Genomic DNA, 24,772 nt, shown 5'->3' on the forward strand with positions numbered 1-24,772 from the left:
AAAGAAATTCGAGCGGATCTCTCAAGATCTGTTCACTGATAGCTTTTTAGTTTACTTTGTAATAATGTGTTATTTTAGACTTAGGAACTCTAGCGTAGGAGAAAAAGGGTTGCTGTGTAATCACTTGTGATCAGAGAGCATTAAACAGGATTGTGACAGTTCTCATGCGTCTGTTTTGTCAAGATCTTTAAGCTATTCACGACAATACTGGAGAAATACTGGAAAAATAACATCAGTCCAATGCTAAAACTATTATGTGAGAAAATTTCAATTCAAATTAACCTCAGTCATTCTTTGACGGTTACATAATGTAACGAATAAACAATTTGTAATTAACTCATGGGAAAAATCAGTATGTTCTACTTTTTCTCACCTTACATTTTCGTCGAGCTACGAGTACGCAAGTCACAGTTGAGCTGCTGAGCTAGCTAGCTAGCTATTCAATAGGCGATTCAGGCAGTTCAGTTACCCGCTATTGAACTAAAGAACATATCCGTCTTTAATTAAGGTCTTTCAGTGCCAGACTCCCCAACCTAACTTCAGATTTAAAAGCGAAAAAGCCCCAGAACAAAAAAGCAGATGACAAGTATGGTGTCTAATTTATTCATCGACACTGGTTGTGTGAAAGGTTATGAAACTATCCTTATCACAAACGCATTTTGCTCAAATTGTTGTTCAAACCCTTCAGATATCAATTTTTGCCGCTTATGATAAATGAATCGTCGAGCATAGTCAGGGTATGAGATTTGATCCTTTACCGAGGGTTTAAAGGGAGATAAAAGATTGGCCGAATTTATACTACAGACGAATTATCCGTCAGACGGATAACTCGTCTAAGTATAAATCCGAAGACGAATTTTGACGAAGAATTTGTCTAGATATTTTACGCAGGTTACACGACGGGTGTTTTCGTGTTGAGGACCCGAGTGGAAGCTTGGGTTGGGGTCAAAACCAATATGGCGGCACGTACTGGTAGCGTTGCAATTGTTGACGAACACATCGAGAAGAGCATTAGACATGCACCGTAGCCCACCCAACGGTGTAATCACTTCCTCTGTAGAGCCGGGATCAGACATAACTTCCGCGAAGACGTCCGTGTCTTGATCTGTCCAAGTCAACTTCTTGTTTGTCTTCCCTTTCTTTTTCGCGTAAATCTGTTCTCGCATAATTATGCTATTCCGCAAACTCATTCCGCCGTTTGCCCTCGCCGGCTAATATTTGTCCGGATGCAACGTATTAGTGTCTTGTCTAATGATCCAAAAATGATCTGTAGCTTATTATACTAGACAAAGACTTTTCATAAAAATATGGAAGGGCTGTAACCAGAATGAGACATATGTGACTGTGGTCGCACTTAAGAGTTAAGAACGTAAATGTCCCTAAGCATCAAATATAATCGTCAAATCGCGGACACAGCTCAAAATTCGATTTCGCTCATACTTTTTCTATAGATAGGCCTTTGACCCAAAGTAAACAAAACTGGGTTAGTTTGCTTTAAAATTCTTTTCTTTAAGAGTAATTAAATAAAAATGTTTGGGTTGGTTTTGAGGCCGTAATTTAGATCGAAATTTCACAACGGTTCATGGCATTCTAGTGTTCGTTGAAAATGCACCGTAAACCTTCCGTTTCTGGAACTTTATAGTTTAGTCCATAGAATTTAGAATAGTCTTTAGTCTCTTTGTTTTTCTCTTTTTAATAATAAAAATAATAATAATAATAATAATGATAATAATAATAATAATAATAATAATAATAATAATAATAATAATAATAATAATAATAATTATGATGATAATATATTTGCTATCACCAACGGCTCAAACATGAATTATACACTGAGCCTCATGGGAAGGGCTCGCAATCGTTTTTCACCGGCAGGTCTATTCCGGGGGTGAGGGGTGGGGGTGAGAGGTGGGGGGTAAGGGGTGAGGGGTGAGGGGTGAGGGGTGGGGGTGGGGGGTGTGTTTAACAGACGTGGATCTAGACTCTCATATAGGTGATAAACGAACATCCTGCAATCTCACATGAAATCACGAGTTCGGGGTGAGGGTACGTTTAATTTGTTCATGGCGCGAGCTGTGGGGATCTGCGATCCACCTTAACATTATTGAGTTTGACAAACACATAAAAGTAATCCAAACTGTGGCTATCGTTTATTATATTGCTTTTTTGTTTGAGACTCGTAAGATCTTGGATCTACTAAATGATACAACTGACGTCATATTGGTTTTGATTCTTCACACTGTAACAAAACTGTAACTTTATATATACAAATAAACTAGATTAACTTTCCCTGGTTAATCATTTACCATATGGCCTTCGAAAAACCGGTTGTTAGGCTGGTTTGTCAATGATACTAAGTGGAGGAAGCGTCAATACTACTAAATGTCGCTATTGTCATGATACAATTACAAATGTCGTTATTGTCATTACTCAAACAAACGTTCTTCTCCAGTGAGATATGAACCCTCCACTCTCATATTTATTCGGAATCTTAAAACTAGTGAGTGAGTGCAGAATTTTCCCACCACGTGCCTCCAGTAGGATACATTTTTTTGCCGTGTTTGCGGTTTTGCGGCTTTTTATAAACTGTTCTATATGGAGACAGGATGACAAAGTGGGTTTTTGGGCTGCTTTGGAACCCATTTTGTTTTAGCACCTAAGATAGTGTGTGAATTAAATTCAAGTAAATTGGCAATAATGTAAAAATTATAGTTCTCAGGAAACTTATCAGTGTCACATGTACCACGTTACAATTCACTCCATTAGTGAATGTCAGGTATTAGATGGGTCTCAGATCTCAGTAAAATAGGGGAAAGAAACTACAGTCTTGAATCTTGAATTGTTATAGTCTGAAATGTCAGCTGTCGCCTCCCCCTAACCCCCTGTGGGTTAGGGAGAAGAGACGGCTGACATTTCAGACTAGAATTCGTTTCGAACAATTGGCTCACCCCCCACCCCTCACCCCCGAAATAGACCTGCCGTTTTTCACGTGATCAACCATCATCCTCTACAACACGTTGGAAGGAAGGAAGTTTTACGCTTAATCCACGTCAAGCTTTACCGTTTTTTGTTCATAACTTTGAATGGAGTTTTAAATTAACATGTCAGTTTTGACGTCCCCAATGAGATTTCAGTGTTCCCGTAGAAATTTCCCTAGTTTATTGACGGTATAAAACTATGAATTTTTTTTTACATTACAGCACGTACAAGTATTTCAAGAATAGCAATTGTCTCCCAAGTATTTTGAATCAATATTTTCCCAGATAATTCGTCTTTTTCGGAAAGATTTCCAGAGAAATGTTCTACATTTTATTCAAATGCCGAGCTTTACAAAGGAATTCGAATGCATGTTTATTTCATTCTCGGAAATAATAGTCACGCGTGACATGGATTGACTGCAACAAATGAACACGATCATGGAAGGCGGCGGGGGTGTTCATTGTAAGTTCATGCACGTTCTAGTTCACGAATTTCATAGTTCAAGGAAATATACTGCCTGGTACCTTGTATTTTTTGTCTCATTTCGTTTCTTGGAAGAATAAAAGGTAGTCAATTCACGGAACCAATGAACGCCAGAATACGGAACTGCATCGAGTGTTGTCACCGATGACCTATCCTAAGCTTTAGACACTTAACCTTTTTATATTGGCTTTAATGCTGACCTGTGATGTTGAAAATAAAAAAATTAAAACAAGAAAAAAAAAAAAAAGAAAAGAAAAAAAAGATAAGAGACCCCGGCCCCGACCCCGCGTTTTACTGGCACCCCGAAAAATATAACATTTGCTTTGAGCTAGATTATTTTTGTACAATCTAATTGTTGAGTCTTGAGGATTCCTCTGGATCCGGATTCTGGATTTCGGATTCCAGATTCCGGCCTTTAGTGCTGCCCAAAACTAAGCAAGGTTTCATCTGTTGTCGACAACTGAAGTGATGTTGAATGGAGATAAAGCTGTGCTTCTATCTCATCTGTAAAACTCAGAGTAATCAGAGTGAAAATTAGATTTTTGCCAGTTTTTAATGCTTTAAAATACACAATTTTAGTAACAGATGAACATTGCCTCTGCAACCTTTAGGAATGGGTTTCCTGGAAAACCAGACACTGACTGAGCATGTATTTGAGTTAGTTTTTGAAAGCGTCAGCCCAAAGTTTCCTTTTTTGTTGTTGTTGTTGGTGGTGGTGGTGGTGGTGGTTCAAATATCTAAAAATAAAATGTTTCGGGACTACTATAGATTCATATATCCGACAAAGAAATGGTTTGAAATAAGCTGGCCTGTTTGTATCAAATTACCGTTGTCGAAGGGCCGTTTCTCAGTCACATGGCCTTCCGTCATTACTTTACCTCTTCAATTTACCTCAAGACGGCAGTATGAGTCCAAAATGTATATATTGAACTCCATAATGTCTATGATTATGTACCTGTTCAGTCCAAAACGGTGTGCTGTGACCCGCGGGAATCGTGAAACCCAGGTTGGTGAAACCATAGCAATGCTAAGTATTGCTTGAATACGTGCCTCGGTTAAAGACTCTCTTGCAAAGTGAAGTAAGCAAATCAGTCGAAAAGGAAGCTCGAAGTGGAATAAAAACAAATATCATGAAAGGATAAATGGCGTCGTTACATCAAATTCGAAGCAAAGACAGTTAACAAACCCGGTTCTCAGTTTAAAATGCGCAACCTTTTGGAGCCAACAGTTTTCTTTCATGTTTCCGAAATGCGGCTCTAAACCGAAAGCTGCACTTCCTCACTTTTGGTCTGTGCCATGTGGGATATGGATGTAGCTTAAGCCCTAAAAAATGTTTGCCAGTTTTGACCTTCTCCAATCGCAAGGTTCGCGTAAGCGAGTTTTGACAACAAAAAAAAAAAGATGTATTGGAAGTTGCATGAGAGTGACGCGAAGTAAAGGCTGGTTTTCACTAGGGACGGAGTCGGAGTCGGAGTCGTAATCAGAAGCGTAGAGCTTATGATCTAGTGAAAACAGCGTTCCGATTCCGCTTACGACTCCGTCGCTTACGTTTCGGTTGTGATCAAGTGTAAACCAGATTGTCGGAGTCGGAAGAGGCGGGAGGGTCTGGGACCCTGCATTGTGATTGGTTTATTCTACCGCTTCTGCTTCCGTCTCCGACAATCTGGTTTTCACGAGATCATAAGCGGAACGTAAGTGACGGAGTCGTAAGCGGAGTCGGAAGAAAATGGAAACGTTCTGATTCTTCCGACTCCGATTCCGTCTCGCTTATGACTGCGCTGATGACTCCGATTTTTGAGTTTCACTAGGTCATAAGCCCTCTTACGACTGCGCTTACGACTCCGACTCCGACTCCGTCGCTAGTGAAAACCAGCCTTAACGCAAAGTGACCTTCCGTGTTGATCACGTGAATTTCTGTAAAAATGTATTCGGACTATTCGAAATAGACGAAAATACTGCACAAAATTCTGGTTGGAACGGCTGAGCTCGCGATGAAAGATTCACAGTGGTACATACGTAGTGGGGAACGTAAGATTAAACTGAGAACTAAGAAAATAACGGCAAAGAAATCAAGCTTGTTTGAGGTCAGTGACAGGAATGAGGTGAGTCACGGCAAAAATGTAGAAACTATGCACGCTGTTTCGTTATGTTAATTTGCTACTCTTAGGTTATGATTTCAATTCACAAAAAGAACAGAAAGGGGGTTTAAAGTTGATACTTGGTACAAATAGATGTTTCCAGCGGCTTATTTTAATAAAACAATGGAAGTTAAAACAATTCAAGTGTGCTTGTTGTTCCTTTCAAAATGGCGGATAGTGAAAATGTGCTCAGTTTAGAAATGTTTTTATTTTAAAGTACGAAAGATCCGAAGAAATTGAAGCGGTAGAAACTGAAAACTATCATAAGTTGTACCCCCAGGAGATTTTTCGGTGAGATTCTTTGCGTACCATAGGTATTTATTGGTAGTTTGTTGGAGGTCCTAACGAAGCCTTTAAGAGAAGCCGTTGGTTCTTTTTAAAAAAAATTGTAAAATATTTATTAGAAGAGTTGGCCAACTATGTTACAAGTCAGAGAACTGAAAAAGCATTTAATGAATAGGATTTGCGTGTAAGTGATTCAAAGGTTACGATTGCCTGATTTAGTAGCGTAATAAATGTTGACATTATTTGATGTTTTGTTGACCAAAAATGCTGTCGATCATTTAAAATTCGTTTCTCGTAAACGGGTGGTTATTTGGTTAAATGGATGTCCTTTTCATAACTGTGGTACTAGGGCCTATCAATGTACAAAGTATGAGCGAATTCGAATTTTCAGCTGTGTCCGGGATTTCTTTGGTTTTTACAGACATTTACTCTTAATTTCTAAGCGACTTGCGAGTTGCTCACCACATGTTTTGTTTTCAACTGATATTTCGCCTGTTTGTTCGTTCTCTTAGTCGCTTTCACCAGTTTCACGGCGAACTTCGCTTAATTTTCATCTGCTTTCTCGTTTTCTTTCTCTCTTTCTTTCTCTTGTTTCCACTTTTGTCGACATATTGGACATATATTTACTTATTAAAGAACGAATTTGTAATTACCGGTCAAATTCGACTCTTTAGCGCCCGGTGTGAAAACTAGCTTTATGCAAACATTAATATTGAGTGGACTTAACGTTCAACGAAAGTGCTTGTCAGAAGTCGGACATGTTTCTCTTGAATAAGGAGAGTTTTGATGCACTATTCAGTGAGTGATACAGGCATACTCTGACAAAAGAACAATCGGAGTGCTCCAGATAATTCACCAGGCTTAAAAGAATATACCATCACATTTATTCCGTTGCATAGGATGAGTTCAAGGTAGCTTTACCGAAACCACCATGGTGGCCTTTTATGTTTTCGTCTCTTCCTTTTTTCTTGCACCAATGACCAATACCCACGAAACCCTTGGGCTGTGCTACAAAATTATTGTTTTTGTTTAATGTTTCCCATTACAAAGTATGTACAACTTGTACATAAACTATATACAGAAAATATATAATATCAAACTATCAAATTGACGTTGAAACTAAATATACGAATACAAGACCTTTAAAATTAATGTGATAAAACAATTATTAAACTAACTTTTAGCTTTTTCTCTTCTTCAGAATTTTGTCAACTCTCAAAACGTGAATTTTGTCAACAAGAGGAGAAATATGAGAAGCAAAACTTTTTTGCACATACGTTGAATTACTTTTTTCTTCCTAACTTAAAGGGGAAGTATCACGAAAATATGATGTCATTTCAAAACCCCAAAATGTTTGTCTGACAACAGAAACAAAAAAATAATGTCTAGTTTTGTCATAAATTATCACCCCAGTGCAATAAAACTGTCGATTAGTGCCTCTGGCCAGAGACAGAGTCGGTCGGAATGGATTGAAACTTGAAAAATGTTAGGCTATTGTTTTTCAAGTTTGTTTCCAAAATGGGCTTAAACAGAGTACGAGTCAAGAATTGAGTTGATTTCTCTCCTCTCGTTGTTGTAGAATTATTTTGTAGCAAAGAGAAGATCTTATTTCACAATTTTTAACAAAAGAGGTAAAAAATCCCATGATACTTCCCTTTTAAGTGCCACAATGATAGCAATCCTCGACCGAACTATAAATCTCACAAGATAAATGAGTTTTGTTCACTCTTAAAGCTGTCATTACAGCAGCACAGCACTTGCATTATATGTGCAACGTCTAAGTTATGCATTCTCTTGCAGCAGACGAAAATTATATATATGCAAAATTAAGTTTTCTGCAGTGTCCGTATCGTGTTATTTTGTATGGTGTGAGGTACTGGCTGTTTAGTTTTGGCAACCTGCGGTGACAATCTGTTCGAGCACCAAAGATTCTGCAATTCCTCCTCGTTGATTATCGACATCAGATCATCGAGCACTGACGAATCATGATCATTGATATCCTGCATCTTCATCTTACGTGGGACACATGAAGGATTTAAAATGTCCTCTGATAAATCAGATGTCTTGGTAGCAGGCAAGGGCATCAATGGTACCATGGCATCGTCTCTGCTACATCCTGGCACGATCTGGTCACCTTCATTTGTGAGGCTAAAACTGTTCAGACCAGGGAAAGGAGGCTGTGCGTCACACATCAAGCCAGCGTTGCGCAATACCTCTGCGCAATGCATCTCAGAGAGCTCATGGTGGTTGGTGCAGATTTCAGAGAATCCTGCGTTCCCATCAGGTAAGCAGATGCTTTCACAAATCACATCACCGTCACGTATTGTACTTGCGTCAGACAATGAGCTATTGTGAAGGATTACGTCAGTATCTTTGTGAAATGCCTCAATCTCAGTGGAGCTTGAGAACTTAATGTATTTCTGGGATAAGGTTGAATTCTCGTCAGGTAACCAACTGGTTCCATCCATCACACCGGTATCTAGATCACGCATAAAGCTAGTGTCGTGCATCAAGCTAGGACCTTTGTACAAAGGCTTATGTTCAGTGGGACCTGGGAACTGGGCAAAGTTGTGAGAAATGATTGCATTGTCGCCAGGTAACCAGGTGCCCCCATTAATCAGGCCAGCGTCATTTATCACGCTAGTTTTACGCATTGCGCTACTGTGACGCATCATGTCAGCACCAGAGTTCATATTCATGTTCCCGGTGGGGTTTGAGAACTGGCGACAGCTCTGAAAGAAGCTTTCTCTTCGAAAAGATAACCAAGTATTTGTATTCATTATACCATAGTTACACATCTCGCTTCTGGTCCAGATAGCCTTGTCCAAAAGGTTGGTCTTGCTAAAGCTTGGGAACCGGCTACTCTTTTGTAAGATATTTGCTTTTGGAGAAGACTGAAGAGTACCTCTGTCCAACCTGCTACCGCCATGCAGTACGCTACTGTGACCATTGCATAAACCCTGACTCTCAATTGGGCTTGGCAACTGAGTAGATTTCTGGGAGACACATGAATTCTCACCAGATAACAAAATGCTTCCATCTGGGACGATGGCACTTCCATTGTACAAAGAGTCACGCGTTACGCTACTGTCAGCTATGTGGGCACTATCACCCAAAACGTTTCTCTCTGGGATTTGGGTAAAGTTTTGTAAGTTACTTGATGTTGCACCAGATAATGAATCCTTTGCGCGAGGTATGCCAGCATCGAAGATCATGTTAACACCATTGTACGAAACTGTACTATCACTCGGGATTGGGAACTTGGAGAGGTTTGAATCTTTGCAAGGTAACCAAAGGTTTCCAATCTGTGAGGATCTGGTGGTTTGTATGATATTTTGGTTTCTGTCATCCCACAGGCCATTTGAGGTGTGTGGTACTAAACCTCGATCTTGAGAATTAGTGGCCATGGTGTGTTTATCGGCTACAGCCCAGGGGGATTCATTTGGTGGAATGGCTTCAGGAATTCGAAATTTGTTGTCGTACAAACGTGCAGCAACGCGATATTTTTCTGAAGCACACCAATCACGCATCTCTTTTCTCCACTTCACCCTTCTGTTTTTAAACCACACCTGAGTCATAAATAACAATATATTTGTTATTCGAAAATTGTATTCTATAAACAGATATCCCCGATTAGGCTAAATCTTTAGTGGCTTCGTCTTATTTGGGCGGTAAGAGGAATATTAATTGAGAAACTTTTATTGCCAATTTGCTTTGACGAACAGCTGATTCCTCCTCAGTGTGCCTGTGTGTGCTGTGTGTCATGCAACACTCCACCAAGCTAAACCTTGCAGCATTCATAACTAAGCTTTCCTTAAGTCAGTGAGTGACAGAAATGATTGCAATTTGTTTTGATGATGGAACATGGATAAGGATAATGCTGATGACAACAATAGTCTACTATTGGTCTTCTTACAGCCGAAATATTCTCTATGACAATGAACGTTACCTTAATTTTTTCATTTGGAATTCCAAGCTTCTCTAACTTGTTGCTTGTACGAGGTGTGACGTACTGGGAATAGCTAAAAGCTGTCTCAAGCTCATATCTTTGTAACGAGGTGAAGTTTGTCCTCTTTTGCCGTTTTAGTTGAAAACGATTTCCCTTCTGATTAATTGGAACTCCTTCAATAAAAATAGAAAATATAAAATTATTAACAAATCCAAGTCGAAAAAATTAAATTTCCTTAGCATTCAAATGGAACTAAACATTAAACTTGAATTAAATAGGGCGATTCGACGTCAATGTTTTGTCTTTGTACCTTGTACCTACTTGACATCAACAAAGACAAACAATTTAATGTTACACGACGCCGTTTAAATTAAGCTGTCATACATCATCTTCTACAAGTTGCCACATTAGATAGCATCAGTATTTGTTTAACAAAAGCGTTAACAGGTTTATTACTCTCTCTCTCTCTCATTGTTCGATCTTGCGCTAGACTCAATCTTCTTTATTTGTATTCACTCTTGCATTGCTCAAAAATAAAATTACAACAAAGAAAATATTAAAAGTAATAATTATTGTTTTGCTGGTCGCGGGGCGCGCGTGTGCATTTTTTTTTTTATATTATTTTTTTCTAAAAGACACCAGCGAAGGGATTTTGTATCCTTCATTCCTGTTTTCTCTTGAAATTCCTTGAGAAAGAAAAGATTCTCTCAGTTTCAAAGAAAAGCGACGACTAGATTTCCTATTCCGAAAAGACGATGTTTCGTGTCAACAATTAATATTGTTCTATCCCGCGGACGACCTCAGGACTTTTCCGGAAATTCATCTGGCAACAACTTGATGTCGTCGATTACTGTTCATTGGCAACCAATTATTGACAACCACTTTTTCCAGAAAATGGAAAATCTCTTTCTAAAATGAAGAAAACATAGTTTTATTTCTAGAACTGTTTTCCACCTATATTAGTGTTTCTTTATTAGCTCTGATTACTTTTCGTTTGATTTCGGCGCTTTGACTTTTGTTTTGTCTTTTTTTTTAACCAAAAAACCTAACAATAAATTACTTTAGACTACACGTGAAGCGAATTAAGCAACCCTGACAACCACTGAAAGTATTGTTATACGTGATAGCACTAAATGATGCTTAATTTAATAAATAGATGATAGCATTGTCCATAAGACTGCTAAAATTCGGCTGCGCCTAATTTCATTGGTAGTCAGTAGAAGATTTTGTTCCAATTGTTACCAAATTGGGCAAGCGTTTTTTAGAACAATTTAAAAATAGTCTGGCATACTAAATGATGACACACCCTGAACAAATTCAAGTTTTAAAAACCCATTTTTAAGTGGTAAAAACCTCACTTAACTCCCATATATTTTCTTTAGCCAAAAATACAGATAGAACAAAATACTTTGAATCTTCTGTGTAACTACATAATGACACAGACAGGACAAAATCCAAGTTTATAAATGATCAAAATTGATGAACTAATTTGGATAGGAAGGTAAATTATCAAGTAATACTATGGTTGTCTCAATGAGACTTGAGCATAGCAAAAAAAGCAGGGTAAAAGTCTTTCTCAAAACATCGCCGTACGCAACAAAATAACCAAGGGCTTGCTCTTACCTTCCAAGTCGAGATTTTCAACCCGCAGTTTGCTCATTTCTATCTTGTACTGAGTAACTCTTTGAGATATTTTCACTTGCCGTCGGCAACCAAAATGACAAAGCGCTTTACACGTTTCAACTACCTTATGCGTTTCTGGTTTTAGCCGGAAATGATCCAAAGTTTTTGTTTTTTGTTGTTTGTGGATAAATCTACAAGCAATAATGCGGTTGCTACGATGGAAATTCAGCATGGCAACACAATTAAAAACTTGAACGTAGGTCGCAAAATGACCCATGGCCTGCTCTTACCTTCCTGGTCGAGTTTTGAACCCGCCGTTAATTCATTTCCAACTGGTATTAGGCGACTGGTTGAGAGAGTTTCACTTGCCTTCAGCATCTGGTCAATCTTACTATCATCGAAAATTTTTATATGAACAAAGTAACAAACGACATCGAGCAACAACAGAATGAAAATGATAGATCTCTTCAATCGTTAGATGATTTTATCCCCGACCACCTCCCATTTATTTTCGTCATAATGACCTAAATTTAACTTCATCGACTAACCTTGATTGGACGAAATTTATTTACGTCTAACAGCATAATTTATTTAATTAGGGATAATTAAATTAGCATGTATTTGTTTGCCCTGTGACGTGTTCAGGGATCGGGCCGCAAGGTATGCAAACACAGAGATCAGCGGTTGATCTCCAGAACATATCCGTTTTTTGACCACACTTCATTTGTTGACGATGGCTGCCTGATTACTGTTATGTAAATGACATAAAACAAAACTTCGTACCATAAAATATGACATTTCCCCAGGAACAATCCAAGTTTTCATGGCAAAAGTCACACAACTCCTTGATCGGATGTCGTCACTGGCGACAAAATGTTAATTTAATTTTCGAGGTCAATTCTAAATAATTGAAAAACATAATTACTGCAAACAGAAAAAGCTTAAGTTTGTTTGTATAGTGACGTATCCAGAAAACGTCATTGCCAATCAAAATCAAAATCAAACAACAAAACAATATTTAGCTCAAGGCCATGGCTAGTATGCTGCCTTTCTTCCGTTTGTTCACAAACGATAGCTTATTACTCCCTAGAAAATAAGATTGTGCTGAATTATCTTCGCTCTAATACGACATTTTCCAAGTACCATTTCAAGTTTCCAAGGCAACATTTACGTAAGTCATCAATCAAGTGTCCTGTCAATTATTCAACAAAACATTAAGGATCCTTGGCGATTAAAATTTCAAATCAACTAAACTAACATTTAGCTTGAGACCATGCCTTTTTTTATTATTTTCGGTTTCAAGCGTTCACTGGATGGGTAGCTTGTTGATTTCCTGGAAATAACATTGGGCAGAATTACAAACCTCTATTTTCAAAGTACCTATCCTCGTTTCCATGGTAACATTTATGTTATCCTCGATCAGGAGGACATGCAGTCTTATAATTATTCAATTTAACAGCTATTTTGCAAAATTTTCAAGTCACGTTAACTGGCTGGTTTTTGGTTTCAATTGGTTTGGTTGTCTGTGTGTCTGTGGATGAATATTAGGAAACATCCGTTGTGAAAGTCAAAATCCAAAACTCAGTTTTAGACCTGGGATTTAACTGTCTACTTAAAGTGTTCGAGATGATTGGCTGATTTTTGAGGACCATTGGGATGAAGGCCGGGATACGAGTTATTGGGGAAAATGCTATCAGGATATGAGATATATGTAAGGAATTATTACAGGGATACGTGGATATTGACAGTGGACAAACCACCACCACAACCTTATTTTTTCGACGAAAACCGAGGCTTGTAGGGTCGAGATACATTGTATCTCGTCTTACAAAGAGAAGCATGTTAAAGAGTAGGTGGCCCTGCCCCTCCCACTTACCTGTCAGCCTGCGAAAAGTAAGCATCAGCTTTCTTTACGATAAAAACCGGGTATCTAGGACATTGAGGTCAAACATGTATAGGATGTGGGTAATGCAGACACCCGCCAATGTGGCCTCACTTATGTCCTGTAAAATCCGGCTTTTATTGACTCTTCAATTGTGTGCCGTTCCCCCTTAAACCGGAGACAATGGGTAAATTGGGGATCTAGTGGCTGAAAATGTTAAGTGAGACACCAAACAACGGGCTATCGCGCTGAAATTCTGACATGTATTTATTTCGTAGTTCTAACGTAGGAAAAATTGATAACAATACGATGCAATTTATGTACGAATATACTACCCAAGCGTACGTCATGCGCTGTAAAATACCATGCTCAATCATGGTCAAGACCACGTGTGTGCTCGCAAGAACAATACTAATTTGCCCGACGGCTGTTTCCGCTATAAATTTAAATTTGATAGAGATAATGATTTCAAAAAAAGCCACAATAACCCGCATGGCGGGGTAAAAAAGAAATCCTGGTAAACAACCATCGCGCCTATGAAAAATAACCCCCCCCCCCCCCCTCCCCACCTCACGCCCCTCTCACCGAAAACAATGGATGGGAAGCTGGTCCATCTCTCCGTTCTGAAGTGACCAGGAGTTATTGCTATACCCCCGGATAGAATGCTAGTCCATTTCAGGAGACTCAGCATAAAGTGACTTGAAGTATTACCATTCCCCCTGGATGAAATGCTCGTCCATCACAGGATACCCAGCAGGAAGTGACAAAGAGTATTACCATTCCCCCTGGATTAGCCTGCGAGCAAGCTCTCTTGGGGGTGGGTTCCCCCGGATAGATTGCCAGTCCAACACAGGATAACCAACAGGAAGTGACAATGAGTATCTACGTTTTCAACCAGTGAGAAGCAAATCGAAACCCATTCGGGAATAGAAAAAATGATTTTTGAAATTTTTGTGACGGTATTTCCTTATTTGTGCAAAACAAGCTCGTGCGGTCTCATATGGTGTGGTTTTCAGAGCTTGCCGAATACTCATTACTAAATCTACATTAGCCAGGCTGCTAGTCCAAGGTAAAACCACCCAAACCGTTATCGATACAATAAATTTCTAACCGGAGAACCTCAACTGTCTAACTCAAGGCCACAAAATGCGGCATTTTGTCTTGAATAGCATAGGAAAATCCGTATATAGTTACTCCGCTCTTAAACACGGCCTGGATTTTCTGACTCAGTTAATATGTCCCAGCCAGGCTTTGGTCAAGTACTACCTCCTCCGTCATTTCCACTTCTCATAGCAGCTGAAAGCAGTTTTGCTTTGGAAAAGTGATTTTCTAATCCTTACGGAGAGCTTCGGGAGACATTTCAAAGCAGTTTCACCGCCAATAGACCCTTATCACTCGGCGGCCATGTTGTGTCTCGGGGGTATAAAAAGCTTTGTTTTCGCGCGGCCGGCCTTAGCCTGGGAACGCGAACTAGAGTGTCCATTTTGTCGTAGTAGTCTGTCTTATCCATAACAACAGTCACTCGTCCTTTGTCAGCGGGGAGTATGACGATGTTCTCGTCAGTTTTCAGTCGTTTCAGTGCTTGTCGTTCGTCTTTAGTCAAGTTACTGTCAGTTAGGGAGGATGATTGAATAGTAGAAGCAATTCTACTTCTGATGTTATCCTTGGCCGATTCTGATAGTTCTCTCTGACGAGACAGAACCGCCTCAACACTAGATACAATAGCCTCAGTCGGTATGTGTTTAGGCGTCACTGAGTGTTTCAGTTTCTAGACTGCTTAGTTAACCGTAACAACAACGACAACAAACTAAGTACTACGGTTTACAGGAAACCAACACATACTGACAGACTACTGGACCAGTCATCCTACAACCCTACTTCTCACAAAGCAACGACTATACAGACCTTAACAAGGCGAGCACAACTGGTTTGTGACTCACCTGACAGACTCGCAGACGAAAACAACTACTTAGACAACGTTTTCAACAAGAACAACTACAACAAAGACTTTGTTAGACGTAACACTTACAAGAACACTGAACCTAACGTCACAAACAACGACGCGACTCCCGTAACTACTGTAACTATACCTTACGTAAGGGGCACTTCTGAGACTATTGCACGGATTCTACAACCTTACAATATCCGTGTAGCTCACAAACCTATCACCACTTTACGACAACTACTGACGAAAGTAAAGGACAAAGACGAACCTAACCGCAGACAGGGAGCAGTTTACAAGATCAAATGCTGCGACTGCCAGGCCACTTATATTGGTGAGACCGGCAGAAATTTAAACGTACGACTGACTGAACACAAACGAGCAACTAGAAATGGTGATATCAACAATCACATTGCTGAGCACCATTTACAAACGAACCACAGAATCGACTGGGACTCTGCCAAGTGCATTACCTACTGTACAAATTACTATCAACGACTCACTCTGGAAAGCTGGTTTACTAACTTAGAACAAACGCCACTCAACCGTTGCCTACAACTACCTGCACCATACAAACGACTTATTGACAATAACAACGAAACAAACAAACAATAGACATTTTACTAACAATAGACCCACGGACTTTTTGACTAACAAAAGACGGATCGAAACGCACCAATCACCTTTTACAATCTTCACAGCCAATAACATCACGGCTTACTGACAAACGACCAATAACATCTGGATCTCGTTGACCAATCAGGTTAACAACCAGAGACGTATATATACCTCCTACTGACGTTCCACAATTCACTTGACTCTGAAGATGACTTCCGCTCAGGTTGTCGAAACGTCAGTCAAAGTCACCACAAACAGTCCTTCTCAGGACTACACTCACCCGGATGATCATAATTTACGTACTTTTAACTACCTTTATTACATAGCTGAACTGGTCTTCGCTGAAGAGGAGCATTCTGATTGGCTCCCTGGCCATTCCGAATATTCCTATACGGACCGCTAGGATGGAACACTTGTCTAACGTAACTAGGATATTTGTTTGAAGAAAAACTACATCATCCAATAATATGTCATGATCCTATAATACCACTATATCATTCAGAAGCCCTTACGTAGAAGAATTGTTGAATTTATTATGTTAGTAAAAATGTGGTTTCGTAAAATGAAGCATTTTACAACTTCAAGAAAATAGCTTTCTATCCCGGCAAAGAAATTTTCTTGTTTCCAGGGTCTTTTCTCTTCGCCGCTGAAGATCTAGGGATAGGAACCTGAGAATTAGGTTGGCCAAGTAAAACGACGGAGCATTTTTGGCAACTAATATCGTTTACCCGTTGTTTTCTTTCGTATCACAATTCTCACAAGATATGAGGTGGGAGATGGTTCATCCCAAGCTACCTTCCTGTGTTAACCGCGGTCAAACGAAAAAGGTTGTTGTAATATAGTGACGCCACAGCGAAAACTGCCTATTATGTTGTTTTAATCCAATTCCATGATATTCTCGTTATCATCGGCTTCCTTCTCTTTGCTTGGAACCGTTGCTATAGGAACAGGCTTGCGCACTCTCAAAGGTGTCACAGACAACTCATGGTCACGTGTTAATTCTATAAATGATTGACAGATCTTGTTGTAATCCTCAAAGTCGACTTGGTGGGGACGAAGAGTAGAGTTCAACCCAGTCCTCTCCATCAACTCGTCTACAAGCTCCGGCTTTTTGGGGAACAATGTTCTGTGGACCGTCAACAACAACGTAAGTCGTTTGGATATGAATCTACCTCGCGACTAAATTTAGTTAGCGTGCATTCCCAGGCATTTGTCAATCAGCTGACTTACCGGAGAGAATTTCGAATAGTTTTTCTCCTCTCGGAGAAAATCGCTTTCACGATTTGCTCCACAATGATAAAAGGGGCGTCAATAAGTGGAGTAATTCTCGGAACAAAACACAGCAAAGAGGCATCAATCTGAATAAAAAAGACAACAACATCAAGATGTTAGAACTGAAAATTATAAAGTCGCTCATTGCAACCCCAATGTACAATGTAACGTGGATATATCAAACTTACTAACCATAAGGCAATGCGCACTACGAAAGGCACTGCCGCACTGGACTTTTTTAATCAATGTTTCCAAAAACATGAATGTGAGTGTTTATTTTCCGGGCTTCCAAACGTTCAAAGGCCCGTTTCTCGAAAGTCCCGGTAACTTACCGGGCCCGATAAGTATATTTTTAAATGTTTTTTCGCCGATTACACAGTGATTACAGACATGGTACTTGGCCAATGTTTTCACAGAATTATAAGATTCCAAAATTTAGTATTAGTAAGCCAACAAAAATTGACTTCTGTTAAGAAACATCCCTTACCAAAGACACTTATCGGGGCCAGTAAGTTACCGGGACTTTCGAGAAACAGGCCCCTGGGGCTCGTTTCTCGAAAGTCCCGGTAACTTACAGGGCCCGATAAGTAATTTTGGTGACAAATGTTTCTTAACAGAAGTCAATTTTTGTTAGCTTTGAATACTAAATTTTAAAATCGTATTAGTCTATGAAAACATTGGCGAAGTACCATGTCTGTAATCGTTGTGTAATCGGCGAAAGAACATTTAAAAATATACTTAACAGGGCCCGGTAAGTAACCGGGACTTTCGAGAAACGGGCCCTAGGCCCCAGTTGTTCAAAGAGCGGATAACTTTATCCAGTGGATAAGTTGCTATCCAACGGTGCAAATATACTTCAACCAAAGATTTTGACAAGTTTTCCACACAATCCCATACTTAAAATACAGTCGACTCCCGATAACCCGAACCCTCGCCTCGCTAACTCGAATCAATTTTCCTCACCTTTCAGGTCATCTTCTATATAATTTTACCCTCATCGGGAGTCGACTGTAGGTATACTGTATCCTTCTACTCTATACACAAAGTATAGGGCTAGAGGGAAATTCTTGCACACATTTTGTCTGCTGCTCAGCGACCTATCCAGTGAGTAAAATTATCCGCTCTTTGAACAACTGCGCCAGGCTTCTAAACGTACAGGCGACACAATTTAAACTAATCGGACTCGGAGATAGTTTAGTGGTGTGCTATGAAGACTCTCAAGAGTGCCGTGTTAGAGAGGTATCGATACTGCAATGCAGAAACAGCCTACCCTGGGTGGTGCGAGCTTCACTCTTTTTCCAGTAAATCTTCTTTCCTACCCTGCGTTACTGACCCTCCCCCCCCCCCCCCCCCTCCACTCCAGCTTCCCCAACTCACAGGAGAAAAACTCTGTAAAAGAGCAGAGATCAGAAGCGGCTGTATACAGCCAAGTCGTTAATATAACAGGATCTTCCTTTCAAAGTAAAAACTTTCCATACCTTTGGTTCTGGCATAAATACTTTTCTCGGTAATGAGTATTTTTTCTTCACTTCACACAGGTACTGAGTCATAATGGAAAGCCGCGTGCATTCGCTATTTCCAGGAGGAGATTGGATATTCTAAGGCAGAAAAATATCTACTTTACTTAACGCAGTGTGGCAGTGGTAAGAATCGCATGTAAGAGAATCAGGGGCGCTCTCTGTTTAGCCAAACTTTTCGGCTCAAACGCTTGAATGAAAGTGCCTCACGTTTATACACCACCGCTCGAAACTATTTATCCACTTGTCACGATTTTGTCTCTGTCGAATCGGAGGTGAAAGCAGCAGTTTGATTTTTGCAAAATCCAGTCTGAGAGCTTTGAAAACTGCAGTTTCACCATGGTTTTCTCCGTTCGATTTAAGCTTTCTCGTTTATTGCCAACAAAAGGCGACTTGTCACACATTTGGAGTAAAATTCTAATTCTAACAAGCTGTGCAAAAGATATAAACAGTCATGTGTCTCACTGGAAATTTTCTGGAACAAACGGGCGGACTTCATAGGGACCCCACTTTTTCACCAGTTCGAACGGAAATTACCGTTCCATTTGCTTGATGTCATTTTTATTTTATTAGCTTCATGTATCATCGCGTATGCTTTTTAATCTACCAATGGGATAGTTTGGAATTGAAAACGAGGCTCACCATCTAGATGGGAAAAAAGCCTTTCTAATAGGCCATCTCAGACTTCCTTTGAATCTCGTTATGAAAACGAGGCAACAAGCTCAAACTGTATTATACATGTATGAACTCAAAACAAACTGGAAGAAGGTGCATGTGCATGCAAGCATGCACTGAGCGTGTGCATGCAAGCACTGTCGGGAAAGGAATAGGTGATGCTTAACTTGATTATTCTGTGATTGAATATTAATTAGAAATTGACATTTGTAGCGCAAAGAAGTTAGATTTCGTGACATTAGATTTCACAATAATGTAGACAAAGTCCGAGTATATTTACGATATAAAATGATGTAACTGCATGCATTATCTTAGGCTAAATAAGGTGAAAGAACGTGCGATTTTGTAATAGACACTTAATTTAGATACATTACAATGGGAACTTTTACTGTACATGTGATTAATGTAAAAATACTCCCTTGCACAAGGATAGTAGAAGGACCACTGTATACTTAGAATGTTTTAGTTAATCGTTGATCGTTTAGTTACGTTGATCGTTGTGTTACGAACGTTGAATATGTGAAAATTGTACATCGCAGTAGATTGTTGGATTGGATTAAATCGTGTTGTTACATCGATAGATACAGTCCTCTTGATTTGTTTAAACCAGCGGTGCGGGGTTAAAAAAATTCCGCAACAAGCACCACTGAGCCTACATGTACATAATTATAGGATGTAACATCAGTAAGGAATATTTACATGCATCTCTCAGGACATGGTTCCAACTGGAAATGCAGTGGCACCATACAAACAGACAGTCACCACCACTACTACTACCAGTGTTGCTTACTACAACAATTTTCTAGAGCCAGATCCACTTTAACACTGTACATGATTGTATATTGACACTCACATCAGCAACTTCTTTCTGGAATACCAATGCCATTGGTGTCCTTCCAAAGGCAAACGGGCCTGCTCTTTGAGGAATTGCTTCCAGCCACTGTAGAAGCAGAGGAATTGACACATTAAAAGGGAGATTCCCCACCATACGCACTCCTGGAGAATCTGAAAAGTCAACCACAATCTGAATCAACTTAGAGAAAACATGAAGACCTTATATATAAATTATGTTAGTTTTGAGACAGTATAATAAATTGTACATGGGATACATCTCTCAACCTGTTCTTGATTGCAATGAAACTTTCTATCAGTATAAGTAACACATCAAGACATTACTGAACAAAAACCTCAAACAAAGCAGTACCATTTGAATCCCATCTCACAACATCAGCTTTAGGAAAAGCATCAGGTATGTAAAATGTCATGATATCAGCTCGATGAATACTGAGTCTACCTTTACTAGCACTCTGGAGCATCTGGAAAAAGAATAGAAACACATTTTAAATCAGGGTGAGGCATACCAGTCTGTTGCAATTCATGATCACAGCAGAGCCTAAAGGGTGATCTGACAAAAAATGACAACTTACTACTAACAGAATCACAGCGACTGCCTGCACTTCCCCACAAAAGGTTGATGTATGAGAACCAAATCATACAAGCTGATAACAGTCATGCTCCACAGATCTGGGGTGTGTCTGATATGTTATTGGTTTACAGCACTTGCAAAAGAGCTAAACTTTGAATACTTTGATTTAAACGTATTATACAAATATGGGTACATACATGTATTCAAACAATGTTCTTCTCTCTGACATACTGTACCCCACAAGAGAAACAGAACACTGTGGTAACTATCAGATGCTCCAAGTGGGAATTGAATCCACAATACCCTGATCACATGCCAAAACTCTAACCATTGAGCTATTGAGCTACCATGGCAATCACAGTGGAGTGATTCAAATATTACATGTAGCTCAACATGGAACAATGATTACCAGACATTTGCTCCCAGTACTTTGAAAATTATGTCAATTTTTATGGCTAGCCAAAGTTCAAACTAAAGAATGTAGAAACTTAATGCTGCAGATGAAATCTGCATCAGCTTCAGGAAATTATGTAAACAAAAGAAAAGTGGCAGTCATTAATAATTTATTTGTCTTCTATTTACTCCATTTTTTCTTTCAACGTTTCACAAGTAAGGGAACATGTTATGTTAACAGCTTTTTGCACAGGATGAAGTATTTAGAAAACACTAGTTTCAGTCATCTGGGAAACAGTCAGTAACAGATCTCATCATCAGTCACAGTGGGAAAAATTAAATACAAAAATTATTCTGAAATTGAGTTGGCTGTTAGTCCATTTATTTCATGAATCACACATTTTCTTTTGTTATTCAACATCCTTTATTTAACTTACATACTTCATGAATATTAAACTAACTGAAACGAGGGATTTATACACATAAATCCCTCATTTACATTAGCAGTACTGCGAGAAACGCACACATCAGGTTGCTTCTATTGTTCTCCGTTTCTCACCTAAGTGTGACGGTACTAATTAGCCGGCGTTTGTCCCCTTGAACAAAGGAATAATTTCATGAAATAAGTCAGATAAATACCTCGAACGTCGGTATTAATCCATATACATCCCTCGGGCCTATGGCCCTCGGGATGTATATGGATTAATACCTCCGTTCTCGGTATTATCTCTTACGTACATGTACAATAGGATTGATTGTAATGACAGCACAGTCTACTTCCACCTTGCGGACACCACATTGTCACAGAAACCCCATTACTATGGATGTATGATTTTAGAGTCAAAACAGCTTCTGGCAGGCCTCTCTCTATTATGGTCCCAAATTATGCATCTAATACCGTAAACTGCCGCTTATAAGCCCTGGGCTTATACAACTTCGTAAGGGGTTTTAGATGGGCCTATGAATGGAGGGGCTTATATCCAGAATAAAAAAAGGTTCGGAACAAACTACATGTATAGCATTGTTGATCGAAATACTTTTTTCATTTACTGGTTTTTAATTAAGCTTTAACATGTCAATATTTGGAACAAAATGAAAACTAACAACACAAATAAAACTAGAGAGGGCTTATATTCAGGAGGGAGAGGGGGGCTTATAATCAGATGTATTTTTTGGTTTACAGGTACATGGGCCTATAATGAGGGGGGCTTATAAGCGGCAGTTTACGGTATAACAAGAGTTGACTGTGTTATTATCTTGATCAGGAAAAACCTCATTTGCATTTACTTTCAACACATAATTTACTTTGAAATACTGTATTATTGTTGTACATGTATTACACATGAGATAACAATTACTTGTAAAGTCGTTTTAATATATTATTTTTAAAATAATACTTTTATCTTACATGTGCAATGTTATCTTACCAAAAAAAATTATATCTGCTAATAGAAGCATTTAAAGCTGTTCATAATGTTTCTTGAGACAGAGGCTATATAATGATAATTTGTGGTTATTTCTCGCTCATAGTAACAGAGCATTAGGGACCTACTGGTACATGTATTGCAAAATATCATGTGTTTTCTCAGAAGTGTGCAATATTAATGACTTGAAAGACTTTGAAATACTGTCCCTCAAAAGAGAGAAGAAATATTTCAAAATCATTTTCCTCCAACAGAAATGTTTTGAAACTTATGAAAAGAATGCAAAAATAGGCACTGTTAGTAATAGACACATGAATGGTTGGAAAAAGTAAGTACAGGTAAGGAAATGGTAAGGAAGAATATAGTTTACATAATGAATACCTCTAATGAAGGCATAAATCTTCCATCAATCTCCACAGCAGAAACATGCTTAGCTCCAGCATGCAACAGGGACCTTGTGAGTGATCCCGGGCCAGCTCCCACCTCACATACATGACAATCAAACACATCAGCAACTCGTGCAATTTTATCTGTAAACAAAAATACTTTTATCCCCCTTTTTTCCTAAAAGTAAATACATAGACCAGTAGATTATTTACAGTACCCTAATTTTCTGGGTGATCTTCGAGGTTGTACGTTTCGATATAATGGCAGCCATCTTGCTTTGTGAATAAAGAAGTCAGTAAGCACATGTACATGTACATGTACGTAAGTAACCTTTATTTAAGACTGTCAAGATTCATTCTAGTGCATAACCAGCACTAACTGGGGACACTATGATTAATGATAAGTCACTACAATGAGAGGGCACAACCTGGGAAGAATGCCAACACTTCCAAGGGGAGACTTCTCATGGTGTATAGCCCTTACCCCAGCCCCCCTGGGTAGTTCCGGCACTGACTGCTCACCATTGCAAACCAAGGTTAAAAGTACATTAAATGCAAAATTTTGTTCTAGCAGATGGCTCATAAGTACTTGCTGGGTGAGCAGATAAAATCTGATCTACCTAGATTGCGAAATTACATATGGATGGCTACAGTAGTACTTTTACACACATGCAGGATTTTAGCTAATTACTCGTGGTATAGCCTGAAGTTATTTTACTACATTAGTTTATGATTAATTTTTAGAAGTCAGCAAATATATAAATATAAGTTAATTAGTTTTAAGGGGGCGGCGTGGCCCAGTGGTAAGGGCGCCGGACTTGAAATCCGGAGGTCCTTGGTTCAAGTCCCACCTCGGCCATGCTTGTAACATTTTATGTTCGATTTGATTGTTATTTGTTTCCCGTTATTTCCGAGTGGAATGCCTTTTAAGGGGGGGGCGTGGCCCAGTGGTAAGGGCGCCGGACTTGAAATCCGGAGGTCCTTGGTTCAAGTCCCACCTCGGCCATGCTTGTAACATTTTATGTTCGATTTGATTGTTATTTGTTTCCCGTTATTTCCGAGTGGAATGCCTGTAAACTAGCTTTGGGTAGCTAAGTGCATTTCCACTATAAAAAAAGTATTTATTTATTATTTATATTATTTTAGACAAGCATTACCGACCTTGCTGATGCTTCCCGTAATCCTAATTTTTCTCGTTTTCGCCACCAATGAACTTATATTTATATATTTGCTGACTTCTAAAGTATCGCTGCATCTTGCAGGTGAAACTCTTCAAATTTCTCTTACCTGTAATGTTGAGATCAAGAATGAAATTCTGGCTGAGTTGTTTCTTGGCTGACAATCCATAAATCCGAAGGATATCCGCGATTTTCGGCATTGGCGGGAGCCGAAGAGGAAGAGGATTCGCTGACATTGTTAAACAAAATATAACACCGACACTTAAACTAACAAATGATGTAGACACAAAAGAAACGACAGGATTACGCCAGCTAAAGTAGTCGGTAGAAGGTTATACAACTCGTGCTTCTCCGTCCGCCATCTTGACTTTTTTATCCTCAGGGCTAATACCGCTGACATTGTTCGACCCCAGTCTCGCTTATTACTGAGTAGTTCCCAGGAAAGCGCGAAGAAGCGTCGCTTGGGATCAAAATCAAAACACCGTTGCCAGTTATTTTCCGTCATAATATTCTTCGACCTTCATATCCCACAATAGGAGAAACAGGCCTTCTTGATACTTGGCTTACTTAAAACTTTTTCGGCTGTTGTGCTCCTGCAA

General features: G+C 39.2%; 2 protein-coding genes across 2 annotated transcripts; both read right to left on the reverse strand.

Annotated features, from left to right (window-relative positions):
- Window positions 1-6,697: 6,697 nt before the first annotated feature.
- Window positions 6,698-13,450, reverse strand: LOC146474462 (uncharacterized). Its single transcript, XM_085117061.1, has 3 exons — window positions 11,751-13,450; window positions 9,838-10,010; window positions 6,698-9,457 (listed from the first exon to the last, which is right to left on the reverse strand). Exons 1-3 carry the CDS (start codon window positions 11,836-11,838, stop codon window positions 7,715-7,717), a joined length of 2,004 nt encoding a protein of 667 aa, XP_084973187.1. The 5' UTR covers window positions 11,839-13,450; the 3' UTR covers window positions 6,698-7,714.
- Window positions 13,451-13,591: 141 nt separating this feature from the next.
- LOC146474463 (dimethyladenosine transferase 1, mitochondrial-like) lies at window positions 13,592-24,566 on the reverse strand. The gene is made up of 7 exons (XM_085117062.1): window positions 24,283-24,566; window positions 22,991-23,139; window positions 20,571-20,682; window positions 20,220-20,371; window positions 18,653-18,772; window positions 17,133-17,260; window positions 13,592-17,028 (listed from the first exon to the last, which is right to left on the reverse strand). The coding sequence occupies exons 1-7, from the start codon at window positions 24,407-24,409 to the stop codon at window positions 16,779-16,781; spliced, it is 1,038 nt and encodes a 345-aa protein (XP_084973188.1). The 5' UTR covers window positions 24,410-24,566; the 3' UTR covers window positions 13,592-16,778.
- Window positions 24,567-24,772: the final 206 nt, after the last annotated feature.

The sequence above is a fragment of the Pavona decussata genome, unplaced genomic scaffold, assembly GCF_977016875.1.
Source record: "Pavona decussata unplaced genomic scaffold, jaPavDecu1.1 SCAFFOLD_89, whole genome shotgun sequence".
Classification (NCBI taxonomy): domain Eukaryota; kingdom Metazoa; phylum Cnidaria; class Anthozoa; order Scleractinia; family Agariciidae; genus Pavona; species Pavona decussata.